Source organism: Falco cherrug, chromosome 2, assembly GCF_023634085.1.
Source record: "Falco cherrug isolate bFalChe1 chromosome 2, bFalChe1.pri, whole genome shotgun sequence".
NCBI classification, from domain to species: Eukaryota; Metazoa; Chordata; class Aves; order Falconiformes; family Falconidae; genus Falco; species Falco cherrug.
The window spans coordinates 69518392-69536189 of NC_073698.1; the positions used below are offsets into that span (position 1 = coordinate 69518392).

At 41.5% G+C, this 17798-nt stretch overlaps 1 protein-coding gene across 2 annotated transcripts in view; it reads left to right on the plus strand.

Moving 5' to 3' along the window:
* The window catches only part of TBC1D8 (TBC1 domain family member 8), a 48002-nt gene that overhangs the window by 19992 nt on the left and 10212 nt on the right, over positions 1 to 17798 (plus strand). For both annotated transcript variants that reach the window (XM_055701696.1, XM_055701698.1), the window contains exons 4-11: positions 470 to 698; positions 4330 to 4570; positions 12040 to 12247; positions 13436 to 13630; positions 14913 to 15095; positions 15484 to 15634; positions 16527 to 16741; positions 17560 to 17677. In XM_055701696.1, the coding sequence (XP_055557671.1) occupies positions 470 to 698; positions 4330 to 4570; positions 12040 to 12247; positions 13436 to 13630; positions 14913 to 15095; positions 15484 to 15634; positions 16527 to 16741; positions 17560 to 17677 (1540 nt within the window). The remainder of the gene's footprint in view (positions 1 to 469; positions 699 to 4329; positions 4571 to 12039; positions 12248 to 13435; positions 13631 to 14912; positions 15096 to 15483; positions 15635 to 16526; positions 16742 to 17559; positions 17678 to 17798) is intronic.

A 17798-nucleotide genomic window follows, 5' to 3' on the forward strand; every position in this document is an offset into this window, starting at 1 on the left:
TTAATTGTATTTATGTAGATGTTCTTGAAACCATGTTTTTAGTGGTTCCAAGCGTGTTACAAGTTACTGACACGTCTCACCGCGTTGCCTCTTTGTAGGGAAACAGTACTGTTAGTGTACACAATTGTTAACTCTACCTTTGCTCTGTATACACCAAATAACAGTAATCATGAGCTGTAGTGAAACTAGGGTTCTGCCAGACTCACTGAAAAAATTATAATTAAGGAAAAAAAAGCCTCAAGTGTCTTTTTGGTTGGAAATTTGAAAAAAAATGGTTTGGAAGCATGCAGTATGTACGAGAGATGCAAACACTACAGAAATTTCTCCTTTTGTGGAAATTGCACGTCAGCTTGAATTTCTTTGTAAGAAAGGGCTGCATTTTTAAAATATAAATGGGTAGCTTGTAGCAACTTGCTTGAGTATGGATGCCCTAGCTTTATCCTGATACATTATCTCATTATGGACTCAGGCACTGATTGCGGAGGAAACGAGCAGCAAGCTTGCTGAGCAGGAGGAAGACCCTGAGAAGTTCCGAGAAGCCCTGGTGAAATTTGAATCCAGATTTAATTTTCCTGAAGCAGAGAAGTTGATCACCTATTATTCCTGTTGCTGTTGGAAAGGAAAAGTTCCTCGGCAAGGCTGGCTTTATTTGAGCATCAATCATCTCTGTTTTTATTCCTTCTTCCTGGGCAAAGAATGTAAGTGTAAATGCTTAGGAAAGCTAATGCTGGGGAGAGATAGAAATACAACTATATTTAAAAGCAAGAACAGCTAGAATTTTTATGAATAGCCTAGTTTGCCTCTGCAATTTAGTTTCTGGGGTTTTCTGTTGAGCTGAAAGATCCTGTTTAATTTAGTTTTCACTTCAGACTTGATGTTTATGCCTTAGTACGAATCCAGTAATAAAAATGAGACTATAAGAGCATGCAGACACAGCTGCTATCTGGTTCTTTTTCTTGACATGGTGAAGCAGCCTTAAAATGTAACAGACCTCCTACGGATTCTGAAATAGAGACTTTTAGTGCCGAAAATGGTAAGGATGGGTCCCTCCCACTGGCTGGGGAAGGGCTGGTGGGGCCAGGGGTGCCACAGTCCAGCTGCCTGCCCAAAAATAGCCCAGGAAACATAACAGGGATGTGCCCTGGAGAACTGGGTGAAAATTCAGAGGTTTTAAGGGAGAAAAACAGCAATTTGGGGAGCTCTTTGTGTTTGTGAATAGCAGTGCAGGAAGGTTACAAGGAGGACTTTTTGGACATTCAGATGGTTTGGGCAAGCTGTAAGACTTTGGTCATGGTGTTTCTCTACAGAGGAAAGGTCGTGTTGATTAGGAAAAGCCTGTCAGAATAGATATTAGAATAGACATTACATAGTAAAATTTATAGCTATTTAAATTCTGTAGCATTTCTCTGTTTAGTAAGACTGTGCATGAACTGGTAACGTTTTAAGTCCTGTTTATCCTGCTGGAACTTCAGCAAGGACAGTAATATAAACCTGTACTGCTATAAATACAGCAAGAATTGTCAGTTACAACAGTTAGGAAAACTTTATCATTTACTGTCTGGATCTAATATTGGGATGGCTAGTCAAATAAAACCATAGATTTAAAAATGAAGTACATGAATATACAAATAGATAGCAATTGGTAATTTCTAAGACTTCAAACATACAAAGACTAGAGTTAGAGATCCTTTTTTTGCCTTGTATTATTTCAGGCCAGTTATTTTGTCGTATCTGCAAAAGGTGGCAGAGTTAGATTTAAAATGCTGCTAAGTTTCTTAGTTGTTATAAAAACAAAAGTTGAGTTTGCTGGGAAGACTAGAATGGAGTCACTTGATATATATTAGATACCCAAGTTGTTCTTTCATTTCCTTGTTTTCTGGTTAGTATTAAAAAATACCCTTTGTAAGTCATTTCTTCTGGCTATCATTGCAGGCTTTCTCTCATTAAATCTGAGTTATCTGGTCTGCCAAAGCACACAAAGCAAAAATGATACTTATTAATGATAGATAATGGGGGAAGGAGGAGGGAAAGAGAAAAACCCTTTATATTGTTCCAAAAATCTTGTTTATGCAATACCACAGATCGTTAAATGATACCGGGAGTACAACATCATGCTGTATTATTAAAGAAGAAATCACTTCTCACCTCTCTTAATAATAATTCATTATGAAAATACAAAACCCCCACAAACAACTACATGTTTGCAGCTTTTTATTTTGACCATGTAAAATGCACTGTTCATTCACTGTTGCAGTCATGGCCTTTGTGTTCCCATGCATTTGCATGGAAATGTGAAATAAAAACCTGAATTTCCTTTTGGTTAAACAAACTTCCCTAGCTTAGTGGGAAGAATTGTATGTTGAAATGCTTCCCACATCCTCAATTCTGATAAAGCAGATTGCTTCTGTTTCAGAGCTTGTATTTTGTCACATTTATGGAATACTAGTATTACATTGAATAATCCAGATTTACTATAGTTCTGGTTGTTACTGTTTGAGAAACTGATGGTGATTATATGTAGAAGAAGTGATTCATTGTCTTTTTTTCAGGTAGCCATCACAAATAAAGTCTGGTTAAATCTGGTCTTGAAAATATTGCTAAGGAGTCACATTTATTTCATTCTGCAATACAGCGCAGGGGAAAAAAAACAATATATGTGTTGCAATAAAAATATTTCTTAAATATGTTTCAACTCTATAAAAATCCCCCCAAACTGCAGACTGAAATCTCTTTGTAGGCAAAGCGTTAAGTCCTCAGTTTCTAGCAAGTCTGCCCCCTTCTCCTTGTTTTATTTTATGTTGAAATGACCTGGAATGCAATATTGGAACCTGTTTTCAGCTCCTCATAAAATTAACTTACAGCTTATGCGAGCGTAAACTCCATGGAACACTTTTTCCAGGACAAGTCCCCTTTTATCTAAGCCTTGAAGTATTTGCAGTATTTCAGAGGCATAGAACATCTGATTTCTTGAAAGGGCGTGCCAAGGTTTCTTCACATTTTTTAATTAAACTTGTGTTTTTCTAAAACTTTGAAGACTTTGTGCCTTTCATCAGTAGTTTGGGCCCCTTACAGTTGGCTGTGCTGTTACTGTAACCAACGCTGTAGAGCCCATGTGATTCTGACCTGCGTGAACAATAGTGCTATTGCTACAGTGCTATTTAATCTTTCTTCCCTTGGCTGTGCCCGTACAGATGATTTTATGACCATTCGCAACAGTTTGTGTGTGTTGACACAGCTGTGCTTTATTGAAGTAAGAAAAAAATGTAATCTGCAAATAATCTTGATAGCTGTGGTTCGTGTAGTACAGAAAACTTGCGGAGGGTAGCTCCTTGGGTAATTAATGATCATGGAGAAGTGTCATATATACGACAATGTTTGTTATTATTGCCTTTTTATTGCTTTATTGGCATCAGGAGACCAGCTAGGGATGTTAGGGGCTGTAGTCTTGATGTCACTGGCACAGAGAATCCTGGGAAGCTTCAAACAGCTGTTAAGAAGAAATTTAATCCGTTTTGAAGTCCTTTCCAGCCTAATTTCTACCCAGAGATTTGTATGAGAGGGGCAAGTAGCATCCTTCAGTGGTTATCAAAAATAGGCTGATTCTGTTTGCTATTTGTATTTACGTGATTCAGCAGTGTTTAATTCTAGGGAGCAGTGTCCTATACTTTTTCTTTTCTATAAACACATCTGACTACAGTTAATGTTTAGGGCAAGATTTGCCTGTGCAGCTTTTCAGTAAAAAATAACCAAAATGGGAAAAATCCTAATGCCTAGGCAGCTTTTTTTTTTTTTTTTGAACGCCCTGTTTATAGCAATAATGAATTTTAGAAAAAAAGCCTGTGTGCAGAAGCATCCTTTTGTAGGGGAGTTAGCTTTTTTTTTAAAAAAAAAGTACTGTGCATGGTTTTCCACCTGCCTACAGTTTTATTTCTGGGAGATTACAAAGCCTTTCCCTAACATCTTCGTACTCTTGAAATAAACTGTGTCTTTGGGTAGTAACAAAGTAGGATGCAGAAATGACTTGGAAAGGAGTTAGGAACACAGCGCATGGCAGGTGGGCTGCAAAGGCAGAACTCCCCAGTCTAGCACTTCTTATGAAAACAGGTAAAATTTTGAGGGAAAGATTCTGATAAAGACAGTCTTTTGGAGTGGGGGAAAATGAATGTAGAGTAATAACAGGCATTTCAGCTTCTGCTTGGTCTTTGTCTGTAAAAACGGGTCTCTCTCCTCTTCGGTTGTTTGCATTTCATTCTGAATTAGCTTATTTCCCAAGTCTGAAAAATGTAAGCAGAGTTTCCAACCCACTTTTGCTTTTTTCTCTGGTGGCAGTGAAACTTGTCATTCCTTGGGTTGAGGTCCAGAAGCTGGAGAGAACCTCCAATGTCTTCATGACCGACACAGTCCGCGTCACCACTCCAAATAAAGAGCGTGACTTCTCCACATTCCTCAATATTGCCGAGGCTTTTGGGATCATGGAGCAACTAGCAGATGTGACACTCCGAAGGCTACTGGATAATGAGATCTTTGAACTGGATCCAGGCCTACAGGATCCTACTCAGATTACCAAGAGGTAAAAAGTTAAATTGTTGTATGAGCAGAGGTTCGATGGTGGGCTTCGTGATTTGCTGTGTTAGCTGGGTAAGACTTCAAAGGTTTACTTGATTGGGCACAAAAGAGATTTTTATAACGTATTAGGGTGTACCCAGTAGGTTCATTTTAACCTGTGTGCAAGATACCTTTTTCCATTTTATATTCTTCCCTTAAACATCACAGGTGGTTGTTGTGGGGGTTTTTTTGTTGTTGTTGTTTTAAAAGTACCACTCCCTGTAGAAGGGTAGATTGCAGCAAGGGATGTTTTCCATCTCCCCTGAAGAGCAACGTTATTTTGTTTGTAATTTTGGCAATGCGTAGGCTTTCCTAGTACCATCAGTTCTGGAGAGTTACTGCTCTCGATCCTGTCTGAACCATGGAATTTCCCACTAGCACAATTGCCATAGCTGACTTAGCAAGCAGTTATAGGACTTAAAAAACCCACAGGCAGTTGCAACAGATTAATATGCTGTTGTCAGCTTTACCCCATGCATCCTCGAAATGCATCTCTGCATTCCTCTCCCACTACAGAAATGCATTGGGCTCCCAGGGGGAGGGCTGGTAACTGTTTCCCTGCTGGTAGCACAACACACAACCCTGTCTTTTATTTGCTGCTGTAGGAAAGGGGAAGGGAAACTGCCCAAAGGAATTTTAGGTGGGCAGGATGGACTAGCCCAAACTGGAATTTGCCTGGGGTGTCAGGGTTACCGTGCTGGTTTAAAATACTTTTGTGAATGGGGTGTGAGTGGAGCACTTACTCCTTCCTGAGTCATACCCTTTCCTGCTCTTCCCTCCTTTCCCTCTGCCAGAGGTGTGAAGGGAACGACCCAGGTGTTGCTTCCTGTCTAAAACATAAGGAATGCATGGTATCGTTTCCCCAAAAAAGAGACACCTGTCTAGAAGCCATTTTATTGTTTCTGAGGGGCATTTATTTTTGCAATGGTGTTGGGTACACATCTCAGTTCAGCACGCCTGCGAAGTTTCATAATGGAGTTTAAAACAATAAAATGCACTTTCTCTGCAATTTCTTATGTACACACGATAAGGAAAATGACTGACACCAGGATTTCATGCATGATGCCATCAAGGAATTAATTTGAGATGATAAAGTTCTGTGCAGTCACATCTTTGCAGGCTTTGTTTCCATAGCCACGGTTCCTTTAAACACAAGAGCTGCCGTTGTTGTTACAACGTATGTGTAACTGGTTGTTGTTAACCTTGCAGGCTTTTGGCCCAAGAAATGTAGGGTATATGCTTTAACTAATGCAGGATATGGTTGTGAGTAATAGGTTGTATCTAAGCCCCCTTCCATGCTTTACCATTCCATCCTCCTCCCGCTTTTGGACTGAAAAGTTAAATGCACAAAGCAAGAAGAAAGTAAATCCAGAGGAGACATAACAACAAACTAGGGTGAGATATTTTCAGCATCTACTGATTTTTAACTCATCATTGTCACTTTCCAAAATAGGCTTTGAATCAGGGCTACTAACTGAATGGAAAACTACAAAGAAACTAAAATTACAGTTGCAAAGAAAAGTATAAGCTTAGTAATATGCTATAGTAAGGAGGCTCTCAGGGAATCAACCTGTAAGTACGTTGTGGCATTTTTGAAAAGTACTATGGCTATTAGCAAACAATCAACAGAAACCATCCCACCCATTTATTCAAACAGGTTTTCCCCTCTCCTTCCTTCCAACTTAAAAAAAAAAAAAAAGGAAAGTTTGGGGGGGGCAGAGGAGAAGGAAGGGTGAAAATGTATTTACTAGAGAGTTCCTGGGCAAGATGTTCTCTAACCTGCTGATGTGCTGTAACTTCAGATGGCAGAAAGGAAAACATGGGGACATGAAAGATGCCAAAATCCCATTTCCCCTGCATGAATTAGGTATTGGTTGGATAAGTTGCTGCTTCTGGTGCCCTTTGTCACACTCAGCAACCACTTTGATGTAACATGATTAAGCTAGATTGTAGTTTGAATAGTGGATAAACTGGTTTTTAATGCTAACACGTTTTTGGGGGAGTTGAACTTTTTTGGTGTGTGAAGTTTTTGTTGCTGCTTTTTTTCCTGAAGCCATTGTAGTACTACAAGAACAACCATTTTCCTCTTGATGTTTCCCCTCCTAATGATTATCTTTATTAATTCTTGTCCATGTTTTGGAAGCAAATAGTAGTCTATCAAAATGAAGGCAGTAATCCACGTATCATTAGAACTATTCCAGCTGTGTCAAATTAATGGAGCTGCTGTAGATTGCTTCTGTTTATTAGGCTTTCTTTTGCAAGGCTTGTTTCAATATCTTTCTTTTTAAAAAAATGCATTTTTAATGCCATCACAGTCTGTATACTCTACATTCTGAAAACCAGAAACCTTTGCTGCTGTTCCTGAGGCTCTTGGGGTCATCCTGCTGAGCAGTGGATGGATGGGACTCAGAGAGGCTGTGGGATTAGACCCACAGTCTGTGACACAAGGTACATCATGGCCAGAGTCAAACAAGTTAATACACAGGTTTTCGTGCTGCTTAATGAGTGGATAAGGCTTGAAACAATGGATTACAAAGGGATTAATGGCAATTAATTGCCATAAAAAGTAAAGTAAAGCTGAGGTATTTGATAACTACAGTTGCCATTTCTTGCAGATATATTTATGTGCCATACAATTTTACTGGAACATATGGTAACTATTTTTCCTTTTTTAATAGAAAGGTCATGAAAATCTCTGGTGTAGGTTTCTTGTACTTCTTATTTCCATCTCTTTCAGGATGCATTCCTCAAATGTAGCAAGGAAATGTGCCAGAGCAGAACTTGCGATTTGAAAGCGTTAGTGCCAGTGTCGGTATCAAAAATATGGTATGTTTCTCCAGGCTCTAACCACCTCAGTTTCTTTTCTTCACGTCTAACTGTGAATTGCCAATGAGGGTGGCTTTGCTCATATGAAGGCAAAGAAGGTTTTTAACACTGATTTAAGCTGAATGGAAGCTGTTTGAAGTATCTTGAACCGTAAATGTCACTTCAGTCTGCATTAATTCCTTCAGAGAGGGAATGGGAGAACACTGTAAACCTTGAGCAGCAAGGAGGATGTGACTATAAAGAACCTCCTTTTATTGCCTCTGCCCAGCAAGAGGCAGGGTTTGAATTATCTCTGTGTGTCACTCGTGACAGGTGATTGTCTAACCTGTTTTTAAGGATATCCAGTAATGGAAACACCAGGACCCAAACCGGTATTTTGCTGGCCTATCATTGAAAAGACTATCTGAAGTCTAATTTGAATCTTTCGTGCTGCTTTTTGAGCCTGTTACTTCTTGTCCTACCTGGTACTATTGACAAGACCAGATGTTTTCTCTTTCTTTAGAGCAACCATTTATGTATTTGGAGGCTGGTATGCATCTCTTTTCTCTTCTTTAAACTTCATTGCCCTGGTTCAGCTAGGTTTTTCTCATCAGTCCTGATTTTAGCCCTTCTGGTCACTTATCCCATGCAGCTGCAGGCATGGAGCGGTGGGATACAGGATTGCCCCTGATGTCTCGCCAGTGGTGACCAAGGCGGGAGCAGCATGACTGTCTCTGTGGCAACTTGGGGACTGCTGTGCTGCATCTTGGTGGCTGTGCACTTCTGCGGCCCAGCAGAGTGCTCCTCTTCCTCCTGTGAGCGCAAGGCTGTTGGCTTATGTTCAGCTGGTGATCCCCTGTAACCCCAAGGTCTTTTGCTTTTGCTGAATGGCTGCCAGGGGAGTTGACTTCCATGCTGCATTTGAGCAGCTTATGATGTGCAGCTGAAAATACTTGTAATGCTTTTTTTTGCACACTATCCTTTAAATTTATGAGTATCCATCTGAATCTGATCCTGTTCTTCTGCTCATTAGCCTCTACCAGCCTCAAGTTGTGTGCAGGTTTAATAACAATCTCTTGATCTGTTGTGCAGATTGCTGACAAAGACATTGAACAGAAGCTATTCCAGGACAGACCCCCAAGGAAGTCCTCTTTCTACAGCCTTCCAATGTATCAGGGAGCTTTTGAGGGCTGCTTTTTGGGGTACTCTTTTACACCTGGCTTGGTACAACAGTTTTTCACTTTGATCCCATTTTATTAGTTCCATGTGAGGAAATATCAGGACTTTCATAAATTCTGGCTAAAACATCCATTGCGTCTCCTCCATCTACAAGTCCAGCATTCCTGCTATGTAAGGGGATGATGTTCAGTTTACATGTGTCCTGACAAGTCTGTGTTGGCTCTTCTCAGATAACTTTTCCTGGCTTGCTTACAAGAAGCCTTTCTTGCCACGTGAATTTAGCAGTTCTTCCAATAAACAAGCTGTATATCATTGGATGTGTTATTTAAAAAATCTGTAACTTTCTGGAGTCTGAATAGCAAGAAGAGTCTAGTAATAGGTCTCTAAAAGCAAGAGGTCTGCTGGTGTGTTTAGATTTTTAGATAGGCAGCAAGTGACTCAGCAGAGCTAAAATCTTCCCAAGTTGACTTCTGTTGGATTTAAAGCAGAGAAAAATGTTTGACAGTAAGGACATGATTTTAAGTGTCCTGATACGTTTAGGCATTTTGTTAGTCTTGTGTGTTATTTCCTTTAATTTAAAACTCTTGGAAGGTAATATAGGGGTCACACACAGGGACTTACCACAGTTCAGACTTGCCATTGACTTTGAAGTGTTGGAGTTGGAGGCAGTCCAGGATCCCGTAACATGCAAGTTGGGAACTGCACTTGGAAAGAATTGCTGAGTTTTCTGAAAAGTAGGGAACAAGGCAATTGCATCTTCTTGCCTTTTATTCTTCTGATGCATGTGTAAACACTGGATAAACATTATTTTTACATAACGATACCATTCCTTTTTTTTTTTTCTTAGGTACAGCTCAGTGCACTGCATTTGCTTAAAACCAAACCAACAAGGGAAGTGTTAAGTTAGAGGAGAAAATTTCAGAGTGGGCCACAGGTGGAAAGGTTGCATTTCTGTTCGGTGTTGGAGGTATTGTGAAACTCAAAATGGAAGCTGTGGGACCTGGTGGCGTGGGCCAGTTGCTGCATCTTTGCTCCATCATGTTTAAACAATTGCCTGCCTTGTTTTAGGAGCTAATTTTGTTTGTGGATTGTTTGAGCTTTTTTGAGTGATAGGGTTTGGATTTTTTTAACCAGCTCTAATTTTGTTTGGCTGTATTTATGAAGGGAAGCAATTGCTTTAAGCTCTAGAATTTGCCTGCATGACAGGAAATATTTTCTTGGTGTGCCACTTTCTAATAAAACCTCTTGTTTGAGCCCACAGCAGTAGGTGCTGACAGTATTTCATCCCCATGCTACCATTTTTCTTTCCAGGATCCCTCCCACCAGCAGGCTGGCCCCTGTGTTGGCACTTGTCTCTGGTGGCTGCGGTGGCCCTGCGTAACCCTGTGCCATGAGTCACAGGGGGACAGGCAGTTCCAGGGATGCTGGGATTAGCAGCCTTCCTCCAGTTCAGCATGAGGGGGTTAAATGCAGTGCTTAGTAAATTTAATTAGTTTCAGATGTGGGAAATGTCATTCTTCAGCTTAAAAACCTGTGGCTTCTTGTCTGAAAAGGCTTGCACCTGGAGCCTGTAGCCACAAGACATGCAGCAAAATCCTGAAAACTCAGAAACTGCAGATTTTTATGCTAGAAACCATCAGCTCTTAAATAACAGACAATCTCTGCCTCAGCAGAGATCCCACTGTTCCGTACAATGCCTCTTTTCATGTAAAGGTGTAGAAATTCTCACAACCGAGTAGATGCAGGGAGGGTCTTACCTTCTGAGCCCAACAGCAGGAGAGCGCAGCTCTACCCGGTCCTGGCTGCAGATGCTATCAGCAGTGTTCATCTGTGCTGTGCAGAAATGGAAAATATTTTAGTGGTGAGTTAACTAGGAGGCATATCCTGATCCAGCTTTGTCACAATAGCAGATCGCTGCGGGCACTTATCAGAGTTGCTCTCACTGTGGAATTTTAACTCGGGAGCAACCTTTTTGTCTTCCTTCACAAAGAGGGTTTCTCTTTGTTCTTTGTGAAAAACAGGAGACTATTTGTCTGTTTTCCTTGGATAATATTATTAAGGAAGATAATGCTTGAGGAGGAAGCAGCAGCCGAACTCTGGTTGAGCGCGTTCTGTCTTTTCTGTTGGTCGCAGATACAGCTCCTCCCTTCTCAGGTCTCCGTTTGTTCTGGATTGTCTTCCTCCTGGTTTCACGTGGCTCTAGTTTCCTCCATGGATTAACCTGAAATAAAGAACAAACCCTCTAACAATTGATTTACTGAAGCAGAGACTTCATCTATCTCAACTTATTTTTAAACAGCAGGGCTGGGGTAGGGTGAAGGTGTCTGCAGAAGAGGAGGGTGAAAGAAGGAGCAGAGAGGGGATTTACAGCACCGAGGTACCACTCCCTGTTATGCTTCAGCCCACGCTTTAAATTCTTTCAATGGAACAAAGTCAAGCGGGTTTTTTGCCTTTTTTTTTTTTTTTCCTAAGGTGAATCATGTTTGGAAAAATTTACTTGTAGTAAAGAAAATAATAGAATTTAAGCCCTAATGTTGCTGGAGCTGCTGTTGGTGAGCTAATGGTCGTGGCCTGTTTATAATGTAATTGCGTAGCTCTCTAAATTCCTGCAGATTTCTTCATTAAAAAAGGAGAAGGAAAAAAATCCAAAGCCAAGTCTGTATAACCATTGCTCAGTAATGAAAGCTTCATTTATTTGAACTTTTTCTCTGCACATAAATGTGGATGGGTGACTGGAAGGAAGCCAAGTCCAAACTGAATGTAGCCAGTGCTGTTATTCCCAACTGAGTGTGTAAGTGACCTGAAACTGTGCTGCATTTTGCAACTGTTCTGAGGGCTGTCAGGGGCTGATACCTCTGGCAGCCAAGGATGTGATGGTGTAAATGTCACCATCATTAACTCTTCTATTACTGACCACTTCGGAAGTACTCCTCCAGCAAACGCATTACTTTTGGGGACAGGTGCAAATCCCTGGGGTGTTGTTGGTAATGCTACTGGGAAGGAAAACAAGGAACACAAAGCTAATCTTTGTTGCTCAATGTATGTTTGCTAGATGAAAGATTTAGTTATCTCCTGGGCATTGAAATCTGTCACTCTTTGAGGCTGGATAGTCCATACAACAGCCATAGAAAATGCATGGCTAAATAATGATTAAAAAAACCCCAAACAACAAACCAGCTGATTTTAAATTAGTGCCCTTTCCTTTTCTAGTCGCTACAGTAGTTGCTTTTGACCTTACTGTTATACAAGCAGGTATTGATAATGATTCTTTTTTTGTATTTCGAAGTCAGTCTTTTATCGATTTGCCCACATAGGCAGTGGAGATTGCTGTGCATGGTGTTTTTTTTCTGTATCCCTTGCTCTTGGTGAGAATAACAAGAAAAGCACACCTTGCGCTGGATGTCCTGGCTTTCGGGGTCTGGTGATTTGCTCTTCCTGCTTTCTCTTAAGGGATCTTGAAGCCAGAGCACAGAATGAATTCTTTCGGGCCTTCTTCAGATTGCCCAGGAAGGAGAAGCTGCATGAAGTTGTAGACTGTTCTCTCTGGACGCCATTTAGTCGCTGTCACACAGCGGGAAGGATGTATACTTCAGACAGTTATATCTGTTTTGCCAGCAAAGAAAATGGCTGCTGCAATGTTATCATCCCACTTAGAGAGGTAGAGTTGTTTCTTTCTTTTTGGGTCTTTATCTGCCTTTTTCTGCTGTAAGCATCCACTGCCACTTGACTTGTCTGCAGACTATCATTTGATGAATAAAAGTAGGATGCTTGTGTGTATCGTGCCTACAGGATTGTTGTCAAGCTTGTTCTAGGACTCGTTAGGGCTCGAGTTCCTAAAAATACAGGTGATTCAACATGGTCCTCAAAGTGAGGTATGGACAGATAATACGGCAGGACAGAGTGCTGCAAAAGCAGGGTCTGCTCAGTCCAAGGCTTGGACAGAGCTCCCCTCCCAGCTCCAAAATGCATACGTCCAGCTTGATGTTGATGGAGGCTTCAACTTGGACCCATTCTAGCAAGACAAAAGCGTCCTTGCCTGGGATCAACACTTAGAAGTGGTGAAGCTCTCCCTCCATAGACAGACTCTAGCAAACCTGTGGATACTTTGCAGAGCTGTAGGGCAGAGATAAAGGGGATGTTCTGGGTGCAGTGACAAGCTGCCAAATTTACATGAAATTAGAGACATTTAAATGAAGGGAGAGTGCATGGGAAGGTGGTGGGAGTAGGAGAAGGAAGCTGTCAGCAAACACCTGCCTGATCTGCTGTGGATACAAGGCTGTTATGATCTCTTAATTAAAGCTTTCCTTTCATCCTTGACTAATAACAGAGTAGCATCCAAATGATATTGTAACTGTAGCAACTTATCTTCCACTGTTACAGAAGCAGAAAACAAAAAGAGAACAGTGGTTCATATTTAATCAGAAACAACAAAACTGTTTTCCCCTACCTTCAAAAGTGTGAAAGTAAATTTCTTCCTCCATCCCCCAGAGTTTGATCAAGTTGATCCCTTTCTAAGTCTTGTTTTAATGTTACTCCCCTTTCATATCTTTCCCTTCAGTCCACTCTCCAGAAGTGGGCCAAAGAGTCATTTAAAAAAAAAAAAACAAAACAACAAAAACCAAAAGGCAGCTTGGATACTTTTTGGTGCCTGCTTTGAGCTTGTAAAGAGAGCATGAACTTCAGGTGGTAGGATGTGTCTGATCAAGGAAAGCTAATATGAATAACTGTGTTTAAAGCATATGTGTATATGAATGCTGTGTTTGTACATTTTGGTACATGTAGAATATTTGAAGGTGTTTCTTTAGATGTGGTGCATAATGTGTTTTCTATAATGTTTCTGGAAAAGGTAATCAGTATAGAGAAGATGGAGGACACAAGCCTTCTCCCTAATCCCATCATTGTTAGCATAAGGAGCAAGACGGCCTTTCAGTTCATTGAGCTGAAGAACCGGGATACTTTGGTGGAGAACCTGCTCCAGAGGCTAAAAGAAGTGAACTCCAGCAACCCAGTGCACTGTAAAAACTTGCAAAATAAGAACCAGGTACTGAACTTCTGGTGGGGTTTTTTTGTTGTTTTTTTTTTTGTTTTGTTTTTTTTTTTTTTACTATGAATTCAGTGTGTTTATCCATTGGTCCATTGTCATGCCTTCATCAGGAGGCTGACCTTGGGCCAGTGCTGTCTGATGCCTTCTTTAAAGACCTGCCTGATGGGATAAGGTGCACCTGCAGCGTGGTTCTGACTAATGGACCGGGGGGAGCAGTGAATGTGGTGGAAGGCAGGAATGTCCTTCATGGAGACCTCAACGATCTGGAGGAATGGGCTGATAGAGACCTCGTGAAGTTCAACAAAAGCAAATGCGAAGCCTGGCAGAGTAACCCCATGCCACAGGAGGGACTGGGGGATGTCTGGAGAGCAACCGTATGGAGAAGGCAGGGGGGTCATGGTGGGCAACAGTGAGCTTATATTTCAGCATTGTGTTCTTATAACGAAGAGGGCCCACAGCATATGGGGTTGTACTAGCAGGGCTGTAACCAGCAGGTCAAGGGATGTTACTATTGCCTTTTATTCAGCACTACTGAGGCTGATCAGGAGTACTGTGTCCAGTTTGACTTCACCTCACCACACAAGAAAAGCAGAGACAAATTGGAGTCAGTCTAGTGGAGGGCTACAACACGGTCAGGGGCTGGAGCACATGCTTTATGAGGAGAGGCTGAGGGATCAGGGCTTGTTCAGCCTGTCTTCCGCTAGCTAATGGGGAGTTAACAGAGAAGATGGAGCCAGACTCTTCTTGGAGGTGCCAGCTGAAAGACGGGCAGTAACAGTCCCAAGATGCAGCAAGGGGAAATCCGAATAGATGAAAAGAGAAAGATTTCCTCTCAAAGGTGGGAAGAGCTGGACCAGGCTGCCCAGAGAGGCTGTGGACTCCCCTTCCTTGGAGCTACTCAACTGGACACAGTCCCCTGCAGCCTGGTCTGAGGGACCCTGCTTTGAGCAGGGGATTGAAAAAGGTGGTCCCCTCCAACCTAAATTGTTCTCTTGATTCTGTTTTTCAAATCCTAACCGAAGTAGAAGAGAGTTTGGTAGCTTGTCATCAAGGATGGTAGAACTGACGAACAACTTCTGTTTTAAAGTAACAACCCTTTTCCTGACATATAAATGAATGGTAATTTGTATAAAGCCTTGAGTAAGGCCTTTCCTCCTGAAAGGTGTGAGAGGTTTTGATGCAGAAGGCAAAGGCTAACCCAGCTCTGTGTCTTGAAGATAGTTGAGGACATAGTTCTTAGCCTCTTCTTGGTTGTTACCAGTTTGATTCTGCATTGCAGAACAGTCCTGCCTTTGGATCCACGTGCATGCTCAGGGATGATGAGCCTGAGCATCTGGGAATGGAGGCTTCACAAGGCAAGGAGAGAAGCGAATGTGGGAAGGAGAGCACTTACTTGCTCAATGCAGAAGCACTAAGGTCAGACTTCCATCAGTCCGGAATGGCGGGCCTTGATTTTGGAAAGGTATGTAACACTGGGGGTACATTGTAAGAGGTTTGGGTTTTGGGGGTTTTTTAAAAGAAAGAGCTGGGGAGACATTCCAACAGAGAGTAATTTTTAGTAAAATGAGCTCTGTATTGGCTGGAGAAGTGAGATATGTGCTAAGAGCTTTTCTATTTGCTTGGAGTTTTTTCTTATCCCTCCCCCATGTTTCTTTCTGGTGAATATAATTTTTCTCTGTGTGGTGAATTGCATATGCAAAATGGGGAAAGTTGTAGTCCTTAGAGCAGACTTCCCATTTCCATTGGTAATGGAAATACATTGTGGAATTTCTAATGCGCAAAATGTTTCTGTTTACCAGTTCTCAGATGCGCATGATTTGTTCCTTAAAAATATATCTTCTTGTTCCCAGTCTAGGGAGCAAATCAAAGAGAGCCTGTGGGATGATCATTTTGTGGAATATGGCAGAACCGTGTGCATGTTTCGCACAGAGAAGATCAGAAAACTTGTTGCTATGGGAATCCCTGAATCCTTAAGAGGCAAACTCTGGCTGCTCTTCTCAGGTGGGCACTTTTAGAAATGTTGGCTGTAGGCATCATGTGATTGTGAACATGGCAGAACATTTAGGCAAGAAAACTCCCAAGGGCAATTAAGTGTCATTTACATGGAGCTTATGATACTGCTTACAGAAGAGAGATCATCTGAACTGAAATAATACGAGGAAGGAAGTACCTAGGTAGGCCTGTAAAAATTTTATCTCAGGATGGCATGACGTGATGTGCAGAAGAACTGAAATAACATCTTCCTCATCTGTTTAATTTAAAATTAACATCGTGTTTTCATAAAATAATGTTCATCTTACAAGCAACAATTAGATTGTAGCATAAATATTGATTTAACCCTAGACAAATCAAATTATTGCAAAATAATGACATCTTAAAGTCAGCAGGTCCTGCTGCTGCTTCTTGTTGAATGTTGGCAGTGGTAATAGAAACTGGAGATAGAAAAAAACCCTCGTTTCATCCACAGATCTGGCAGAGCCAGAATACGCCTACAGTATGATTTCAAGTTTTGTCCTTAAGTCAGTACATGACATGTTCAAACATTTGTAAAAAGTGGAGTTTTTCCTTTCCTTCTTGGAAGGTGTGAACAGCACAGAGTACGTTTCTCCTAGTAATACTTTCTGCTGGGGAAGTTTTCCGCTCAGTGTCAATATTAAAGTGTTTTGAATGATGTTGCATCATATAAGCTTTGCTAATATTTGTTTTGTTTTCAAGACACCTATTCTGCTAGGATTTTATTTCCTTTAGGTCTGGAGATTTCACTAAATTCACAGACCTTGGGGAAAACCATCTTACTTACATCCTTTTGAGCAGTAATTCCCATGACGCTAAGTTTAGCATCGTCCTGATCTGCTTGTGTCTTCCTCTTTCTCTCTTCCTGCTCTGCCTTCAGACGCCGTGACGGATCTCGCCTCGCATCCCGGTTACTATGTCCATTTGGTGGAGGCATCCATGGGCAAGTGCTGTATGGCAACGGAGGAGATCGAGCGTGACCTCCACCGCTCGCTGCCTGAGCACCCGGCCTTCCAGAGCGAGACGGGGATAGCCGCCCTGAGAAGGGTGCTTACGGCATACGCGCACAGGAACCCCAAAATAGGATACTGCCAGGTGAAAAGCTCCCAGGGGGATAATGCTTGCTGCTTTTTTTTTCCCCCTCTTTCCACTCTCTCAGTTTTATCGTTCTCTTGGGAGTATTTTAATGGTGATTCTAATAAATAATGTCCTTTTAGTTATGAAAGATACATAATTTTAGATACTAAATGTCATTTACTCTGGAAAACAAGTGTATAGGCTTAACAAAAGTATCCCTTAGCATTTTGCAAACTGCATTTAGAGTTAAAGGATGGGAAAAAATTGTTTCAGATTTTTCCGTTTGTTCAAAAGTGCATGTCTTGCACAATACTTGGAGAGTGCAAAGTAAACTGGCCTGCACAGATGAGAGCTCTGGGGCAGAGGTTTAACGAACTAAAGTTCTGTCCCTTTCTTCCAAGACTGATGACCAGTTATGAAAGTACTTGGCCCAGCTGGCTAGCTAAAATAATAACTTTACCTTCTGTGCAGCTCCCTGAATTTGGATTAACATCAGCTCAGTCCAGATACAGGAAGGAGGGAAAGCAGCCCCAAAACATCTTGCACTATCAGCTACCTAGTTTGTATCTGGGCAAATCCAGTGCTGTGCTTTTTTCCATTCTTTCCTATTGCTCTTATGAAAAGCAGTATTCATAAGCTTGAAAAACTTGTTATGCCTTGCAATTATGCAATTACGCATTTGCCGTTACCTTTCTCTTGCTGGTTTTGTTGGGTTTTTTTAGTTGTTTACATCATGTTAGGCTACTTTCCTTTCTTTAAAAACAGCCACAATTTAGCTTTCCTCAGGAGGATTTGCTGCTACTAACCAACGCCGTTTTCTTCTTTGCCCTTGTAAGTCTATGAATATTCTGACCTCCGTGTTGCTGTTGTATGCCAAAGAGGAAGAAGCCTTTTGGCTGCTGGTTGCTGTGTGTGAGCGAATGCTGCCAGATTACTTCAACCACCGAGTGATAGGTGAGTTCATGTCTCTCTTCTTGCTAACTGGGAAGGGGCAGCCGAATGGCACTGGGGTGAGTAAAATGCTCAAGGTCTTCTGAGGTCCATACCCCGCAGGGGAGGTGGTGCATCGACTTGT